We start from the raw sequence: 18,579 nt of genomic DNA, 5'->3' as shown, positions 1-18,579 counted from the left end.
ATATGAGGACACACGAGGAGGTAAATGTGTGAACACCAACAGCTGTGTCATCAAGCTCGACTCCCCTCATATATATTTTATCAGCACACAGATTTTTAGCTTTTTTTATTATTAAACTCCTCATCATATTTTCATCCAGATGAATCTTTTAAGGCCAGAGATCCATTTTACATGTCTCCCTTCTGACACATCAGCCTCTCAACTTGCTGTAGAAAGCTACTCGACATTATGCCAAAGCCACATTTACAAAGATGCAGAAAATATTTCACTATTAGCCGTATAAAAAAAGGCAGAGTGCACACATCCACAGGTTGCATAAGGTCTCATGCATATCTATCTATCTGTCATCTTTGGGTTCTGCTGACTCAAAAGCAGAATGAGTGAAGATAAAAGATCAATCAGGTGTTTTTACAACCATTAAATCAGAGCAAAGTCAACTTCACATCTCTCTTTTCCGATAGCGTCTAAGCCACGATTACTCATGCAGAACAAAGAGTCGTAAACTGTGCTATAAACACTGTTTAAGCATGCTACTCAGCGAACAGGGTTATGATCATTATGTAACCTTCAGAGCTGCTGTGCTTAGGCTTTATTTTCTCCCTCCCACACAATAAATGTGTCGAGTTCCCAAATAACGATTATGTGAACAGGTAAAGGAAAAAAAAATAAATAAAATCAGCAAATGGTTAATTACCACACCCACCATGGCACCATCAGTGATAATACATCTGTTTGTTCTAGATTCTCCTTTAACCTCTGCAAGCAGATGGAGGCAGATAAACACAAAGAGCTCCAGTTGCATTGAACAAAACATCAAAACACACCCTCCCATCCTCTGAGTGTTCTTTGGCTCTGGTTAATTACATCTCCTTAAGGTGTCGTGTGCCCAGTCATCACAGTTAGAATGTGAGCACAAATGGACACTTCGTGTATGCATATATCACTCTCTCTCTCTGTTCCATGTGTATTTGACACTTGATAATGTATGTCTGCTTGTCTTGCTTCATTTCAGACATTGTGCCGTCCAGTAAAGTCTGAATAATGTAGCTGGCAGAAAGCTGGTATACGAGAAGTCGACACCGCCAAGCCGGCCCCGACCCATGTTGCGTAATCATCAGGCACCAAGGCACATGTGCCTGGTCCATGTATCACAGTACACAAAACAGATGGCAAGTGTGGGGTGTTAAATAAACACAAATACATGCTCATTATCAGCTTGGGTTACTGGCAGCTGTTGCTGTAGATGTTCAATCACATCCCAATAACCACATAGGAGGGAGGAAACTAAATCATGGAAAAGAAGCCAAAACAAGAGTCGCTTTGGATGGGGCAGTGTGATTACGACTGCTGCTTCTTTTACTCACTCAGCTGGGTTGTTAATGAATACAGCTGGCAAAGGGACAAAAAACACACAGTCTTTCAAATACAGAACAGGAAAAGGGGGAAGGAGCAAAGATAGCCCTTTACAGACTGGGCATGAGTTATTTTCCTTTTGACATTAAGCTCTTGTCCTGGTGTACAGATCCAAACCCGATGAGCATATCTAGATCAGTAGACCCATCCATCCATCCATCCATCTGGAGGCAACAGATTCATGAGGGAACCATAGATATTCCTCTTCCCAACAACATTCTGGGGTATAAAGGCTGGACAGGATAAATGTTCCCTTTATACCCCATCAAGTTCTGGGCCTTCCCAATAGGATGTGCCTTGAAAACCTCCAAATGGAGGCGCCAATGGGGGTGTCATGATTAGATACCCAAACCACTTCGACCAACTCCTTTCTAGACAGAGCTCGTCATCCTTTCTCCAAGGCTGAGTCCAGCCACCCTACTGAGGAACCTCATTTTAGCCCATCTTACTCTTGGTCATGATCCATGTCTCACGACCATGGGTTGGAATCAGAACGTATGTGGACCGGTAAATTGTGAGCTTTGCTTTTTGGCTCAACTTATTTTTTCAGTATAGGCAGATAAACACTCTAAATGTTTTGGGTCTTTCAAAGTGCTTTTGTGATGTTAAGTGCAAAACTGTCACATAAATGATTAACTCCCGGAGACTCAAGGGGATGGGGGACAAACAGGAACGGTGAGATGAAGAGAGAGGAAGAGTGTCCCATGGTACATTAAAGGTGTCAGAAAAGAGAGAAGAAAGTCTGTTACTGCTACTAAAGCAGGTGATCTCATTGACATCACTCTGGTTTATGACCTCCAAAAATATTCCTAAAGAAGTGTTTCACTTTTTGTCACGCAACACATGCTTAGTTATTCTTTTGCAGTTTTATGTGATAGAGTATATTTGTAAAGTAGAAGGAAAGAGATGCACAATTTACTGGAAAAAGAAATCTTGCCACAGTGTGATGTGAAGAAAATCATCCACACAGCATGATTCTGTTACTGTCAGGTTTCATGGACACACAACCTCAGTGTAATGTGAAGCCTTAATTTTATGTTGCATGTCATGTTAAAGTCGCATGACTCATCTTACGAGAGCACCTTCCTCCGACTGCATCCAGATTCATCACAGAATCCACATGCTGTGACTTGAACCATGAACTCTGTGTTCATCCACAAAAGTGCCTTCACCTTGACATTGAAAATGTGAAAACATTTTATGGGTCTGAATACCTTTGCAAGGTACTGTACTTATTACGTAAGCAGGTTATCATATTTAAAGAGAGCACGTATTCTTTCATTGTTCACTCTTGCTCAGTGGGAGCATTGAAAGGCGTAACATTCCTAAGGAGATCTTTTCATGCCGTGTCATATATTCTGAAATATATTTGAGCATGAAATCTTGAGTCATAAAGTTCTTGCTAAGTGAATCACTAAGCCATCCGCCAAATACTCATGAAAATGATGGTGTTTTGAACATTGACTCTGCAGTCTAATGTTATCATTAACCCCCCCATTACACATTTCAAAATCTGTGATGCACAACCATGCTATCAATTAGCTCAATATCAGTGACTGTAATGGACTTTTGGACACTATCCCCCTGTGGCATTTGTTGTGCTTTCCCTCCTCCCCTGACAGTCTCTACTCCATCATAGTCATATTGACTGAGGTGGCAGCTCAGAAGCAAAAGGTCAGTTTTCTGCAATAGCTGCCCCACAATGCCCCTGGTCTCACTGTGCCCAGAGTGATGGTGGGCCGAAGTATGATCAAGTTGATCAAATATTTCTAATTTATTACAGGTACTATTACACTATTACACCTGGTAAGCTGGGACTTACCAGGTGGGGACAACACAGAAGCTACAGTTTATGAGTACTTCACAACTCTTGTAAAAGTGCTATCCAATTTTGAATTAGCAGCAGTTCTATTTAAAATGTCTCAGGAAGTTGTGACCGATTGATGACATTTACTAAATTTGCTTCATTTCTGTCAGTTTTGAGAAGTAGTGGTTCAAGACAGAATAGGACTCCTCTTCAGTGGCTGACAGTATAGTGTCAAATTGTAGCTGAGTGATTTTTTTTCAGAACAGAAAGCAGTGTGAACCTATGACATGATACTTCCATCCATCCATCCATCTTCTTCCGCTTATCCGGGGTCGGGTCGCAGGGGTAGCAGCTTCAGAAGGGAGACCCAGACTTCCCTCTCCCCAGCCACTTCCACCAGCTCCTCCGGAGGAATCCCAAGGCGTTTCCAGGCCAGCCGAGAGACATAGTCCCTCCAGCGTGTCCTGGGTTTTCCCCGGGGCCTCCTCCCGGTGGGACGTGCCTGGAACACCTCACCAGGGAGGCGTCCAGGAGGCATCCTGACCATATGCCCGAGCCACCTCAACTGGCCTCTCTCAACGTGAAGGAGCATCGGCTCTACTCTGAGTCCCTCCCAGATGACTGAGCTTCTCACCCTATCTCTAAGGGAGAGCCCAGCCACCCTAAGGAGAAAACATGACACTTCTTAAAAGCAATTGAACATATCACCAAATTAAGCATATTGTAAAACACTGAATACAGATAAAGGACAGTACAGTGGACCCAGTTATTCACACAGGCCAGGGACCAGAGTTAAAATTTGCAATTACTTGAGAACCCTTTTAAAAATGCTATCAGCTACCTATTGGAATAGTACAAACACCAATAGCACCTTAATGGGAATTAATACGCACAGGGAAAACCATCCTAGCAGTCTTCTTGCTTTGCAAACACCAGCCAGTAGCATACTAAGGAGCATTGTGCCCCGGTGTTTGAGTTTATTTTTGAATACGTACATATGCACTCTGAAAAAAATTTACAAAGAGGCAAATGGAAAATGGAAAATTTTAAATTACATTCCACAGAAAAATCTGCGAGTAGGCAAATGCACAAAAATTTAAATGCGAATAGGCAGGGTCCCACAGAATAAGTCTTAAAAATCACCCTGCACCTTAAGGGTGATTCACAGCTGTGGTGACTGTTTCCATTGCCAATAATTTTTTCTAACTGAATTGAAACACATTGGCAACATCTTCCAGGTTGGTGGGCAGCAACAGAAGTTGCTCTTCTAAAGTCATTGCTCTTCTAATGTATTTTCCACTGTGGCACTGAGTTAGCCCAAAGTATAGTACTGACCAAAACCTGGCAAAACTTCTTTCAAAGGAGAAGTTCTCACTTGCTAATGAGCAGGGTTTGGTAGACAGAGGAGTCCATGTTCTGCTCCTTGACTCCAAGCTGTCTAGGTTTTGTGGCTACTGAACAAGCCCAAATGATTACCCTTTCATTAATGTGTTTGACAGCTGGTACTTTCTGAATCAAATTATTGATATACATCTTTTTGATGATATTTGATGTTTTGAGATACCCCTCAAAACATCAGGGGTTTTGAGGGGTATCTCAAAACCCCTGATGCTTAACAGGGCATCTACCGAGCAGTGTTGATGTCTTGTTTTTTTTTTTACCAATACTACTGTAGATAATGTGGCCTAACTTGTTTTTCAACATGTGCGATGTAATACTATACTGCAGTAGATGTTTTCTTTGTTATCTGTAAGAAATGACTGTAATTAAATAATGTAATAAAACCTTTTCACTGGCAGACAGGATGACTAAACATGAGTGAAGCTGAAAGAACCTGGTTCCGGGCATCCTTCCAACAGATGTAAAATTTCACTCCGGTCCTAAACAATTGTGTTCCTCACTTTTGAGCTCTGGAAGCCTCCTGCATCTGAGCTGTTGTTATGTTTGCTTGGTAAAACAGGGCCTACAGCATAAATGTTGTCACTGGGGCCATGGTGCACATTCATCGAAGGGCGGTCGGCTTTGCAGTACAACGTTGAGTCCTGACAAGACATTTCCATTAGCCTCTGCATTACCATCACTCCCACCCTCGTTTCCTCTGCGCACCTCAAGGAGTGCCTCTCTGAGGAGGAAGCATGTGGGAGTTGCAAACACTTCCAGCTCTCACATCCCAGCATGTACTGGCCTGCATTAGCACACTCTGGTGGGCCTGTTGCTGTGCAGCTGAGGCATGTGATATTGGGAGGTTAGGAGTCCGCCACCCTGCGTCCACTCACCACGCTCATGAGCACAAGGATCTTTGGCCCTTCGTCCTTTGCAATGTGCCTCTCAATTTCTAGGTTTGCCCTTTTTGGCCCGAGCACAAGGGCAGACCCCTTTTGAGCAGGGGTGGCAGGTGCTTTTCTTTGACCTTCCACTTCATGAGATCGGCAATGGTGACATTCGGATCAAGCGCTCTGCTGCACAGTTTCTCCCTCCCCCCACCACCAAGCCTGCTATAATGCCAAGCGTGTCAAATCACTTTAGCATCAAAATACCAACAGCCGACCCTCTGCACTCACCACCCTTCCTCTATGCCTTACCATCCCTGACTGCCTGTGTTTTTCTCTCACCCTGCATCTCCCCCCTTTGAAGCTGAAGGGACGCATAAAATCCTATGATGTGTAGCTGCCGTTCCCTTTCAGATTCCAACTGACGTGGAGAGAAACATCTAATGTTTGTGAGCAAAAGGATGAACTGGATCTACAGGCAGCAAGACAGAGTATTGAGTTGGCTTTAACGGACAGTTGTGGAAAAGTTTAAACCAGGGCTAAATTATAAAATACCAAAGTTTTGAACATCACACAGAGGTTTGTTCAGTCAAGCATCCAGAAATTTAAATAGCATGGTACAATGAAACCCGCTGATCTGACAAGTAAGGAGGCCAAAACAACTATTAATCATGTACTCCACAACTTTGGCCTTCACGGAAAATAGGTGAGAAGAAAGGCATTGTTGAAAGAAACCCACAAGAAGTCCATTGCAGCTTACTAGAAGCCATATAGGGAACCTAGCTAATATGTGAATCATGTAAAGCACTTTGAACTTGAAATGTAATATGTGAATAAACTTGACTTGAATGAATGAAAGGTGCTCTGGTCAGATTTTTTTGTATACTTGCAAAATGACATGCATGCATAAGAACTAATCCACAATCCTTCTGTTATCTTTCTGGCTATACAAGGTTCAGAGTTTGTAATTTTATACAAAAGCTTTAATCTTTGATCATGGTTTAAATTGAAATAAAGTTTCAATCAGTAGGACAATCACACCAACCATCAATGTCTACCTCCCAACCAAATACCAGCTTTAGAAAATATCAAGCCATCTCCATTTTAACACCCACTGTCTCATTTCTTAATCTTTTAAGGATGAACATTTACACCCATTACTTGCTGTCCAAATCTTGGTATAATTGATATTTCTGTCTGACCTTGAGGATACCTAAATACATCCAAGCAATATATCCTAGTCTCATTAAATGAAGCATTGTGTCAGTCTATCATATAAAGTACTAAAGTTGTGTAAAAAAACAGGGGAAGGGAGAAATAGTCTTGTATTCTTGTCTTGTTTTTCTTGCTTTTTTTTTTTTTTTTTACAGCTAACAGAGGCTGGATATTTTGAGCAGAACAGCAGGAAATGCTTGTTTTATAAAAAAAAAAAGATTAATTGGACAAATAAAATATGAAAAATAATCTCTTCCTTTGGTTTGACCTTGTCTAAATATGTAGCCCTGCTGTTGTTTTTACACCAGATTCACAGTCCAATGTTTTCTTTCAAGCATCTTAGCAAACAAAGAAGACACAGAAGAGAAACCATAATGAATTGGAAGTTCTCAGAATCTGGACATGCTTCGCATTATTTCATTTTGAGAAAACATTTTAGTGAAATGCATTTCCAATATTTATCCCAACCTTCAGCAAATTAATATGCACAGAGTGAGTTCAAGTCGCTTGCACAGAGCTATGCTTTCAACTCTTCCGCTTATCTGACTCCCATGTAGTCCTTTCACATCCTCCTGCTCCAGTGTTTATCAGTGTTTAGATGAGGCCAGAGTCCTTCAACACTTAGTCAGCTCCAGTGATGTAAACATGGTGCTTAGCATCAGGTCCAAGTAGCCCGAAAGGGTGCAGTGACACAGCAGGCTGTTTCTGGCTGAAGAAGAGTCAGAGCCAGGAGTGAGATATCTGGGTTGAGATCTACGTCTTCGTTTATATTCATGCCTTCAGTTAATTCCCCAGTACAGTCCAGCGGAACCCAGCCAGCTTCCGTGTGATTTACATGCCGTTCTGTGTTAGGCAACACAAGGCCTGCAGAATGAAAACTTGCTTATTCATGTTTAATTAATGTTTATTAAAAATGCAGAATTTCTTTCTTTCCCCCATATTTTTCTCCACAAGTCTCACGCAGTGTGTCGTTTATCTCACTCAAGGGGTCGGGATAACCTGAAAACTCAGAGGACCACTGGAATCTGCAACAATGGCAACTCATCTCATCTGTGCAAGCTGCCTGTGAGAGAATATATTACAGCCTAAAAATAACTGAAAATACAACAGCAACAGTATTTAACATCAAGCTCTATCTGAGTAAAGGAAAACTGAACAATAAATATGTTTCATTCCTCCTCATAGTTCATTAGATGTTAAATTATGCTTTTCTCATGATGGTTTAAATTTAAAAGCTGCTGACTTTGCACTACTGAGGTTTACTTGTGCCAATATCCTCTGAAGAGCTTCGATCAAATACCAGCCCTTGTTTCTACCACCCTCAGTTGCATAGAGAAGATGATGATGACTGAGGCAGCAGACATGTGACTGCTTCCTGTGAGACTCTACTTCCCGCTCTCTGTCCCTGGTTGCCTGCTCTTCTGCCTCTCCGCTGGGACTGAGCTGCAACAATGAGGTAGCATTTCACTGTGATGCCGCTGCTGGGGGATTAAAGGCTCAGAGAGTTATCAAAGGCTTAGTCGCTCTGATTTCCAGTGACCCGCCGTGGATGGCTGCCATAAGAGTGTACCAGTGCAGAGACCTCCACCTCTGCTGATGCGTCCCGGCTGCTGCGGTGGCAGCTGGCCTCCAGGGACCGTGTCACTTAGGGATATTCCACGGATGGGACAATTTATATAAGTTTTCCTACATCTTTGACAGAAGGCTCAAATGGAAAAATACAAGAGAGAAAACCAAAAGTAGAGTAAAGATTTAACAAATACATCTTGACTTTTTTGAGACAACTCCATAGCATTGTGGGTGTTTAGCCTGTGTAAGGAAAGTTTCTTTCCATGTTTTGTGCAGAAATGCACTAAGATAGCAGTGTGGATATTTTGCTTCCACTGATTTTTGTATTCACAGCAGACACGTTTATCACATGGTCAGGAATCATGATCATATGTACGCTTCTTCACCAAATAACTACATAGACAGCAGCAAAGACTCAGCTGCTCCACCACTGTGTTCTTTTGGGATGACTTGACATACCAAATGGACAACTTAGAACAACATGAAACAAAATAAATGTAGGACCTGTGGCTGCCAAGCAAACCATTACTCCTCCATCACTGTGTCTGATAGTTGATATGGGACATTTTGACCTGATATTCTGCATGGATTTTCTTCTGTGGATTTATTCTGTGCTTTATGGCCAAACATTTTCACTGAGGTCACATTGTCCCAAATAACACTGCTCTAGAATTGTTGTGCCGTCAAATTTCCTTTTAGATGAAATAGGTTTTATGCTGGCAACCCTTCCAAAAAAGAAACTCTTGTTCAGTCTTTTTGATGGTCATGAACTTTTAACATGTTAATTGAGTATGTAAAGTTATAGAAGGAGCTTTTTTTGTCATCCCTTGGAGCAATACACAGTCTAATATTTGGTTAAATCTTGAATGAAACCCACTTGATTATTATTTTTTTTGCACGGCCAATTGTTTACGATTGAATCCTGCTTTTCATTTCAACTTGTTACTTTCATCCAGTTTACAGTTATATGAAAACAAACTCATGGTAAAAAATTACTAACCAAAACGAAAGCAGCCAATTAAAAGTGTTATCTTAACTGGACAAACTCCAGGTCGCTGTCTGAAAGTAAACTACTCCGAAAGCCTAAGATTAGCACATTGCTGCTCGAGATAAGCGTCTCTAGTCGCACATTAAAAATATCTCCTCTGTGTTGTGATGAATAGAGGCCAGCACAAGTAAACAGCAGCATGGTGTACTCCAGCATCTTTGGCTCCTGACCTAGCAGGAAGCAGCCTGGGAGAGCATGGACTCTGGCCAGCCAATTATAGCGCAGGGAGCACGGAGCACGCTGAGGATAATGAGGCCCCTCTACGTGACCCTCTTCACCTCTGCGGGACCCCGCGATGGGAAACATGAGGACCCACTTTAACCTGACGTCGGCCCCCTCCATTACCCACTGAACTGCTCTCTTTAGCTTCCCTCACACTTTTTTCACCCCAACTGCTGGTTTTAAACCCTGCTGCGTGACCACAAGGTCTACAAAACACACGCTGCTTCGCTCGGGAGGCCCACCACATGGCTTATTGTTGCACTGCCGATCCTAAAAAGCTACACAGAAAAAAAAAAAAAGCTAAAAGAACTGGGGACATAAACATACATTAAGAGCAAAAGCTGGAGCTGTGTCACTACTCTTGTATGCTGTTTAATCTGGCGAGCAGAAAAGGGTTCTTGCCAGGCATTGATGATGCCAGGATTTGTAAGGCACTGAAATCCAGTAACTTAGAGAAGATATTATACCCCACAAATTTCTATGCATTTTATTGGGATTTAATGTGACAGGCTAAAACAACGAGGGCCTAATTGTAGATTGGAAGAAAAATGTTACATAGGCTTCATGATTTTTATCCCTATACAAATCCGAAAAGCAGCTAATCATTTGGGATAGATTGTTGCTAACTCAGCACATCTGAAGGCTGAGAATTTTAAACTTTTTTGCAATTACTCTTTCTCATGCAGATTTGATAAACAGTATCTGTATACAACAATATCCAAATCTTGCCACAGATACTCAGTTGTTATATGCTGGACTTTTGGTTTGATTGAACTAAAAAATGTTCCATTATTTAAACTACTTCACTTTAGCTCTAGATACAAGTTTAGGGTTGTTGTCATTTAGAAGTGAACATTCACTGCACTCTTTTGCTGCCTATAATAGGATTTCATGCAGAATTTCCCTGTATTAATTCAACATATATATCTCTTCTGCATGATTCAGCCAACTCATTGTAATCCCAGAAGTAAATTTTCATCTTATTAACCTGAGGACCTTCATCTATATCTTCTTCCTTATAGTTCCTGGAGGCAAACGCCAGATAGAACTTAAGACTTTCATCCAATGATGGGATTCTTTCCTTATTTGTGGATAATAGAAGTGATAGATGTTCTCTCAATAGAACTCCAACTGGTGGTTCTGGATTTTATTCCAGGGTCATTGAGTACAATGTTGCTGAATATAAAATTCTGTATTTTCTGACTTTTTAATCATTAAATGTAAATCTTTACTAGTGGCATTACTGAGACGTGAGTGCTTATTTGCTGTGGGTTTAATAGAGGCATTAGTAGAGAGAGAAAATGGGCCGCATTGGTAAATGCTGTCAGATTAGTGTAGAACTGTTCGATAGTCTTCAGATAAGATTCACTCCAACCCCCTTCTCTCTGCAGGCATGATTGGTCCTGTCATTTGGACCCTCCAAACACGGACCATATGTGAGCTCAGCCCTGGCAATCAGGCTGCATTGTGGAGCAGGCGGCTGAGTTCATCAGGAAAAAATTAGCCCGCCGCTCTGCAAGCCTTGCTCCTATTGGCCAGTCACGCGGCCCGCTCTGTTTGAGGGCACCCCAGACATTCCTGCGGATAATCTTTTCCATTCCTCCTCTCAGCTCGGTGAGGACAGACCAAATCACAGCACAAGGCCTGCATTGTGAAGGCCCTGTTTTCAATGCCGTCTCTTTCTTTTTACGCTTTTCTTCCCCGCCTCACCTCATACACCACAATTCAGAAAAAAACAAAAAAGTTAAAACAGCATTTTCCATCATAACTTATTTTTCTCATTAAAAGAGAAAAAAAAAAAAACATGGTAAAAGGTTGCCCTCTTTTTGAAATAATCCTGAGGAAAAGCTAACGCAACATTTCTCACGATCTTTTTCCAGCAATAACTTGTTATTTGGGTGAGGGGCGGGAGGAGAACAATGTAAAAACCGCTGAAACCGGAGCCCAGCCACATCAGTGCGCTGCCTGGAGTTCAGCAGATCGCGGATGAAAACGGTTCCCCCCACCAAACCCGGGTGAGGTTCGCTTCAGTTCCCAGAAAACCTCCTGCTTGGTCACCGCTACACGCCTCACAGCTCCCACAGCAGCTTGTCATTGTGGGTGCAGGCAGAGGCTGGAGGACAATCACACAATTTGGGGACACTGGTGGATTTACAGCAACACTTTCCATAATTAGATCCACGATTATTACAGACTATAAAGTTTAGAGAGGCTGTCCACTCTCTAAACCAAACAATTGCTTTTCTTTTTTTCTTCACTTGGCTGCCAAACATACCACTGAATTACTTCAACATCTCATGTATAACAAAAGCAACAAGACTGTGATAATAAATTTCATCAACCCTGAAAGTGCTTTCCTCTTCATTTGCTTTCGAGACAGACAAAATAACCCAATCTGACTCGAAACTTAAAGTCTTAAAACATCCCAAAACCTTTGACATACTTCAGCAAGACTATACACTTCTAAACCAGATGGTCTGGATTGTTCTGGAAACACATTCACCCTCACCACAAGCTGTGACAGTAAAATATGTTGCAATCAATCAAGATAACTCTGTAAAATGCACAGAGATGGGGGCGAGGTTGGTGGAATAACTGTGTGCCTCATCATGCTGAAACTTGTCCATGAAAATGTATTCATCTGAGGAGAGAGAGTTTAATTTTACCTAAGATAAAAAAAAAAAAACTAAAAAAAACAACCCTACATCTTCCACTGGGGTACAAAAATATATTTAAATCATGCCTTTCTTAAAACTCAAAAAGGAAAGTAAAATTAGGTAAATAAATAAATAACTGTCTTCAGGGATTGCTGCAGCAGATGGGAGCTGAGTCGCAGCTGAAGGCATATTTTTTTGCTAGCGTTGCGTCTCGTAATGAATAGCAAATATAGTCTGCTGTAAATTTCTCACGCAAAACTTTATGCAAGTAAGGGGTGTCAACTTTCAAAAGGTATGCTGTCATGGGAAAAGGAAAGTTTCCACAACTGTGAATGCGGTCATGGAGAAAATTTGCAATAATCCAAGACCGAGGAGCTAGTAGAAAACCTTGACCATAAATCACTTTCAGAAGTTTTAGAAGAATTTTGACAGATTCTTCTGTACAATGTAGGTTCATTTCATTGGGGTGTGTGAGGATTCACTTTTGTCTTATGTTGATCCCATTTCAATCAAGTTTAAAATAAATACATTTGCATGAACTTCATTTTGTGTGTGGATCTAGCTTTTGTATGGATTTTGCATCCCCTTGATTCTTTTATCTTCAGTAATTCTGTTGCAGATTTGCAGCTGTATTTAGAAAAAGTTTGTAGCTGATGACACACTTTGTGCCAAACCTCAGCTGTTAAACAAATGACCTTACATTTGGCGCCAGAAAACTTTGGTATACAGATGAATTCAAGTTTGTACCAATGACTGCATTATGTCAAGCCCAAGCCCAAATCATTACTCTCCTACCACAGTGCTTGACAGCTGGAGTAAGTTGATTTGATTTTCTCCAGTCATGGACTTCATTAACTTTTAAAGCACTTTATGACTTTGTATCTGTAAACAGTGCTATATAAAAACAGTCCTGCTGCCATATTCTCTTCAGAAAAAGATGTTTTCTCCTTCAACCCTTCCAAATCAGCCATATGTGTTCATCTTCTTCTATTTGTCTTGTCAAAAACTTTAAAACTCAACATGCACAGAGGGGCTCGTGGGGCCTAAAACTGCATTGCAGTCTGACACAGAGGTGAATTTACTCTGACGTCTATTCTTAGGAAGAATGAGCCGTTCAAGTCAGAGTACTACAGCAGAAATGGATCTCAACCTGCCTAACACCATCTGGGTGGGAGGGCAGTAAATATATCTCACTGACTGAATAGGCTCAGTGTAGGTTTTGTCATCTAACTACTTTCTAACAGATCAATTGGCCATATTCTATTAAATTTGAATCGAACAGTAAAAATAAGTATTTTTGTTTGGATGCTAAAATTAGCTTCCATGTTGAGTAAGACTCAATGGCTGAAAAAGAAAATTGTTGATATTTTCAAAATAAATTTCAAATAAATTACAGCTACACATTTTCAGCACAATAAAACTCTAGGCTTATTGCTATGATGCCCTGATGCCAATAAAATGAAAGTGGCTGTAACTTATTTCCTCGTCTTGTGCTCCAAAGCAGCAATGGTCTAAGCATCAGTGGACAGAATTTACATAAACAGTGATGCTGCGAAATATTAAAAGCATTTAAGAAATAGTCTTCAGGGAACTTAAGTTCTGGGGAGCATTTGTTTCAAATTAAAAGCAGAACAGAAAAATATTTGATGTTCAAGTACGATAGGCTTAAATTGTTTGGATATTGCTTTCTAGGAAGCATGAGTGGCTTATCTGAGGTTATTGGTGAGATATTTCTTTCTTGTTGTTGTGCTACCAGGAACTTGCATGTTCCAGATGGACAAACTACTAAATTTCCTGCCTTTTAAAAAGTGCCAACGCCAAATGTAATTATTTAATCAAGAGCATTTGATTAGTAAAGCCTGGCTGCTAGTTTCTCTAAAAATCTCTGGAAGGAATTTATGTAGATATTTTACAAGGCAAGAAAATACAGCATTTTCTCCGCCAGCAAACAAACTTTTACTCCAAACATCAAACGTATTATAATAAAAACCACAAGAAGCCAAAGAAATGTCGTCAGGATTTGATCAGCGTGATCACATAAGTAGTTTAGGGATTTCTTCTGCTCTAAAAAAGTTCAGCTGTCACCCAGAATGATTTTTAATTTGCAAAAACCTGCAGGCAGTTTGATCTATACTTATTAAACTGTTTCTGGAAAAAAGCTAACTACAACACAGGCATCAATTCAGATATCATTAAAACCATATAAACCAAGGAAAATATTATTTTATAATGCTAAAATTTAAAAAAAAACTAAGTAATGACTAGTTACTAAATTGAAGGAAACTGGTGTATGTTTCTAAAATTTGCGTTTTGTATTCAACACGCCGCAGTCAACAGTTCGGAAAGCCAACTTTTGCTGCAGATTTTCAAATACTTTTGCACAACTACAGACTGAAACTTTTGCCCAAACAAATATAGAGCAAGATCAGTCAGACTGGAGGGAGATGATCTATGAAAATCAACTTTCAACTCTTGCACAGGTTCTAAATTTGACTTTGCTCTGAAATGTATTTATTCCATCATTAGTTTTAACATTCGGGATGTGATCAGGCTAATGTTCCACCACATATGCTAAAACAAGTAAAACCTGACAAGACCAACTTCATTTACATGTTTTTAGGTGTCCTCTATACGGGATTTTCATGGGTTTCCTTTAATAATATCTTTCGTCCTCTCAATCATAAATCAGCTTTGTGGATTTCACAATAATTGCCATGTCAGAAATTTCTCTCACCTAAACTGTGGACTTCTGCAGCTTCTCCAATTTAACTATGGGCTGCTTCTGGTAATAACATCAGACTAGTTTTAAGTGGACAACCATTGTTTGATTGAGTTGTGCCATACTCTACATTTTAGACGACAGATGGAATAGGGTTCTCTAAAAGACAAAGAGATTTTTTTTTACTATTTATAGACAATGTAGGTTTTGAAGACAATTTACAGCTTTTGAGTTTACTTAGCGGGATCAATGTAAAGAGGACTGTGTCACAACTTCAGGATTTGTTATCTGTACAATATTTGAAATACCATGCATAATTTTCCAATTAACAGCAATGAACTGTGATCTACCACATACAGTCCCAGTAAACTATGCTGAAGTTTGGGGTTGTATGTAAATAAATATGAAAAAGTTAAAGGGGCACGATTACTTTTGCAAAGCCGGGGGAATCCAAGATCATGGTTAGAAAAAAACAACAACAACATATAATCAAATGTTCCAACAGAGCTTTTTACAAGTTGAACTGGCTTTATCCAGCCGTAGAAGTCATGCCTTCCTCACATGATGGCCAGAGCAGCCAGCCTCATCAACGATGCTGCAGATAGCGCTAGCCTCAGGGAAGGAATATATCAGCATTAACAAGATGTTCCGCATAGCTTGGACCCCTATTCATTAGCTTTACACCAGAAAGAGCTCGGCTCAGGCTGGCCAGAGTGCTAGAAAGGAAGTGGGTGATCTCAAAACACCTCTATTACCTTGTCCATCAGTTCTGAGACAGGATTAATCATAAAAACAGACTGAGCGCTGCATTTGAGCGACGCCCACAGTCACATCTCTGACCAGAGGCAGTGACATGTGCATGAGTGTTTTTGCAGCAACAAGCAACAGTTTCCACCACATGAAAATTCCAGCAAGGATTAAGAAAAACGTAATATTGTTGCAAAGTTTCTGAATCATAAGCAAGTTATTTTTGACAAAACGCAGAACTGGACACAGCAAAATACTTTATGAAAGCAGAAAGATGAGAACAAATTGCACCTTTGAGTATTAGACAATGTTGTATACAGCATATTAGGTCAATGTGTGCACTTTAATATAGCAAATGAATAAAATAAAATCCTTGTGTCTGACATTTTGTTTCCTCACATATCAAATAGGAAAAAAAACAAACAACAAATAACAACAGCTTTGCTTTCACAGTTACCTGAGGATAGGCGACGCTGATGGAGGGGACAAACACCGCTGAAACATGAACACGCCTCAGACGAACGACCTCGTTGCATGGGGGGAGCCAATGAGCACTGGGGCTTCAAAAACCCTGCAACATATGAAAGAAAAATGCATTAGGAATTTATATCTAAGGACGAACATTTGATAGATAAATTGAAAAGAGAAAAATTTTATTTTTTCAAAAAGTTGAGTGGAAGAAAAAAGTCTCAATAGAAAATATTCTAAAATTAACTAGTCCGTGATGATTTGGCCAGCTATTCCATCTGCTTCTAGCAGGCCGCTCTTTTATTAAGCCCGATTTCTGAAAGCATAAATTTTACATTTTCTTCAAGAGCCACTGTAAAAGGAAACTTTTTCAAAACTCTGACTTCATTTTCTCAACAGTGTAAATACCTGGTTTAATGTTCACATTATCACCATATCTGATTGACAACTGCTCAGAAGGTTGGCTTTTGAGAGGGCTGTGTCAAAGTATATAAATAGAAAAACCTGTGAAAGTAAGAGTATGGTTAAAAAAAAAAAAAAAAAAAAAAAAAAGAGGCTGCAAGCAACAGGTATAACTTGAGAGAATTGAGAAGCAAACTTCAATCCAAAGCTTGAGGGATATCCACAAGGTGTGAACTGCAGCTGGAGGCACTGCTTCAGGAGCTACCACACTCACAATTCTCTCACCTGAAGCATTTTATATACGGCTTAAGCCAGATTTATTCATTGCCCTCGAAGATTTTTTTTATTTAAGAAACATGTTATTTCAGACTGTAATAATAATGTAATAATGTTTTGGAGTGGAACTTCATTCTAATAGAGAATCTGAGGAAGAAGTTAAAGATTTAGATTTTCTAACCACAAAGACTTGGAGCTGATCACCAAAAATACCAAAGGAAACATGCAAAAAGCTGCTCAGCAAATAAAATAAGCATCATATTGTAATTATTCCAGTAGAGATCAGAGTAAAAGTCATTAGTATGCCATTTCATTTTTACAAAATGTAAAAATGTTGGATTTTTTTTTACAATATATAACATTTAATAAAACATACCCTTTTAAATTGATGCTCATTTTTTGAGAGCTGTCTACTAAAAACATATATATTAATGAAAATAATGACTCTAAATTTGCCTGGCTTATAAATATTCGATTAGTCTTAACAGCATGTATCTAAATGAACGCTGTGTAATTCCCTCATCACAATATCATGTAAAAGCCTTTTGTTGAAATAAAATAAGACAGTAATGTGAAGTACCTCAACAGAACAGTGAATTCCACTTCATAAATCTCAATCCACATGCATTATACAAGTCAGAGAATAATAAAAAGTGATAAATACAATTCAAAGACATAACAGAACTGTCTGCTTTATTTCATCACATTTAGCTCCATGTAACATGTTTTTAATGGGAAGATAGAAGACACGCAACAGACGAGACATTAATCTATAAATTGAGCTTAAATTGAAATACTGGAATGAATTAACTTTTCAATTATATTCTAACAGATTGGGCTGCAATTTATTAGAATATACAGCTGGACTTCACCACGACTTTCATCTGCATCTGGATCAAAACTACTGAACAGTGCAGCGAACCAACAGGATGATAATTAATGGTGGAGTGGTGGAAGGCAAAAGGCAGTTGGGTACCGCTATGAGTTCTGCTGCTCTGCGTGTGCAAAATGCCACAATAGAGGATGCCTGGAGGGGCTGGACCAGGCCGTCTTACTGTCTGTCTCTGAGGTCATGGGGGTCACTCTCAATGGGGTGGTCATTATCTGGCACAATGAGGCAACTGTGGAGGCTGCAGCCCCCTCCAGCGAAGCACTCACCGGTCATTTGCATCATTTGGCCAAAAAAAGAGGGAACAAACAAACAAACTAAAAGAGACCTTTTTTTTTTTCTTTTGTTAATTGTTCTTTATGTTTTACTGTAAACCTGCCAGCGGACTACAAAGGAAATTTAGCCCATGTGGCTAAATCTGGCGTATTTACATGCCTGTCTACAACAAAACCCCAAAAAAAAAAAGAATATATTGCAACATTGTTTTGGAACGAAAAGGACCAAAAACTCAGAAATGAGATTCTGTATCCCCTACTTGATGATTCCTTAAACAAACTTTAAGTGACATATAAGAGGCATTTTGCTGACTGACATTGTAGCTTCTAGCAAAGCTCAGATTTATTTGTGCACTTTGTGATGCTCCGTTTTTATTGACTCTAGGGGATCACAAAGCAGCGACAAACTTATGAAAATTCTAACGTTATTCATTTCTTCTGAAGACCTTTGGATTTTCAGCAAACATCAGTAGAAGAAGCCGCCCTCCCGCTGCCTCTTCCCTCCCGCGTCACTCTGTTCAGAGCCCAATAAAGCTCCTTTATTTCCAGCATGAAAAACATGTCACTCCAGATGAGCTCAAAGAGTGACATTTAAAACAGGA

General features: G+C 40.0%; 1 protein-coding gene across 5 annotated transcripts in view; it reads right to left on the bottom strand.

Annotated features, from left to right (window-relative positions):
• Positions 1-18,579, bottom strand: part of rxraa (retinoid X receptor, alpha a) — a 173,296-nt gene that overhangs the window by 69,167 nt on the left and 85,550 nt on the right. For all 5 annotated transcript variants that reach the window (XM_044144202.1, XM_044144198.1, XM_044144200.1 and 2 more), the window contains exon 2: positions 16,125-16,238. In XM_044144202.1, coding sequence (XP_044000137.1) covers positions 16,125-16,203 — 79 coding nt within the window. In that variant the 5' untranslated portion in view covers positions 16,204-16,238. The remainder of the gene's footprint in view (positions 1-16,124; positions 16,239-18,579) is intronic.

Source organism: Gambusia affinis, linkage group LG17, assembly GCF_019740435.1.
Source record: "Gambusia affinis linkage group LG17, SWU_Gaff_1.0, whole genome shotgun sequence".
In the NCBI taxonomy this organism is placed as follows: domain Eukaryota; kingdom Metazoa; phylum Chordata; class Actinopteri; order Cyprinodontiformes; family Poeciliidae; genus Gambusia; species Gambusia affinis.
Note: the sequence above shows the minus strand (reverse complement) of the source record. Positions and strands in the feature narration are given on the sequence as shown.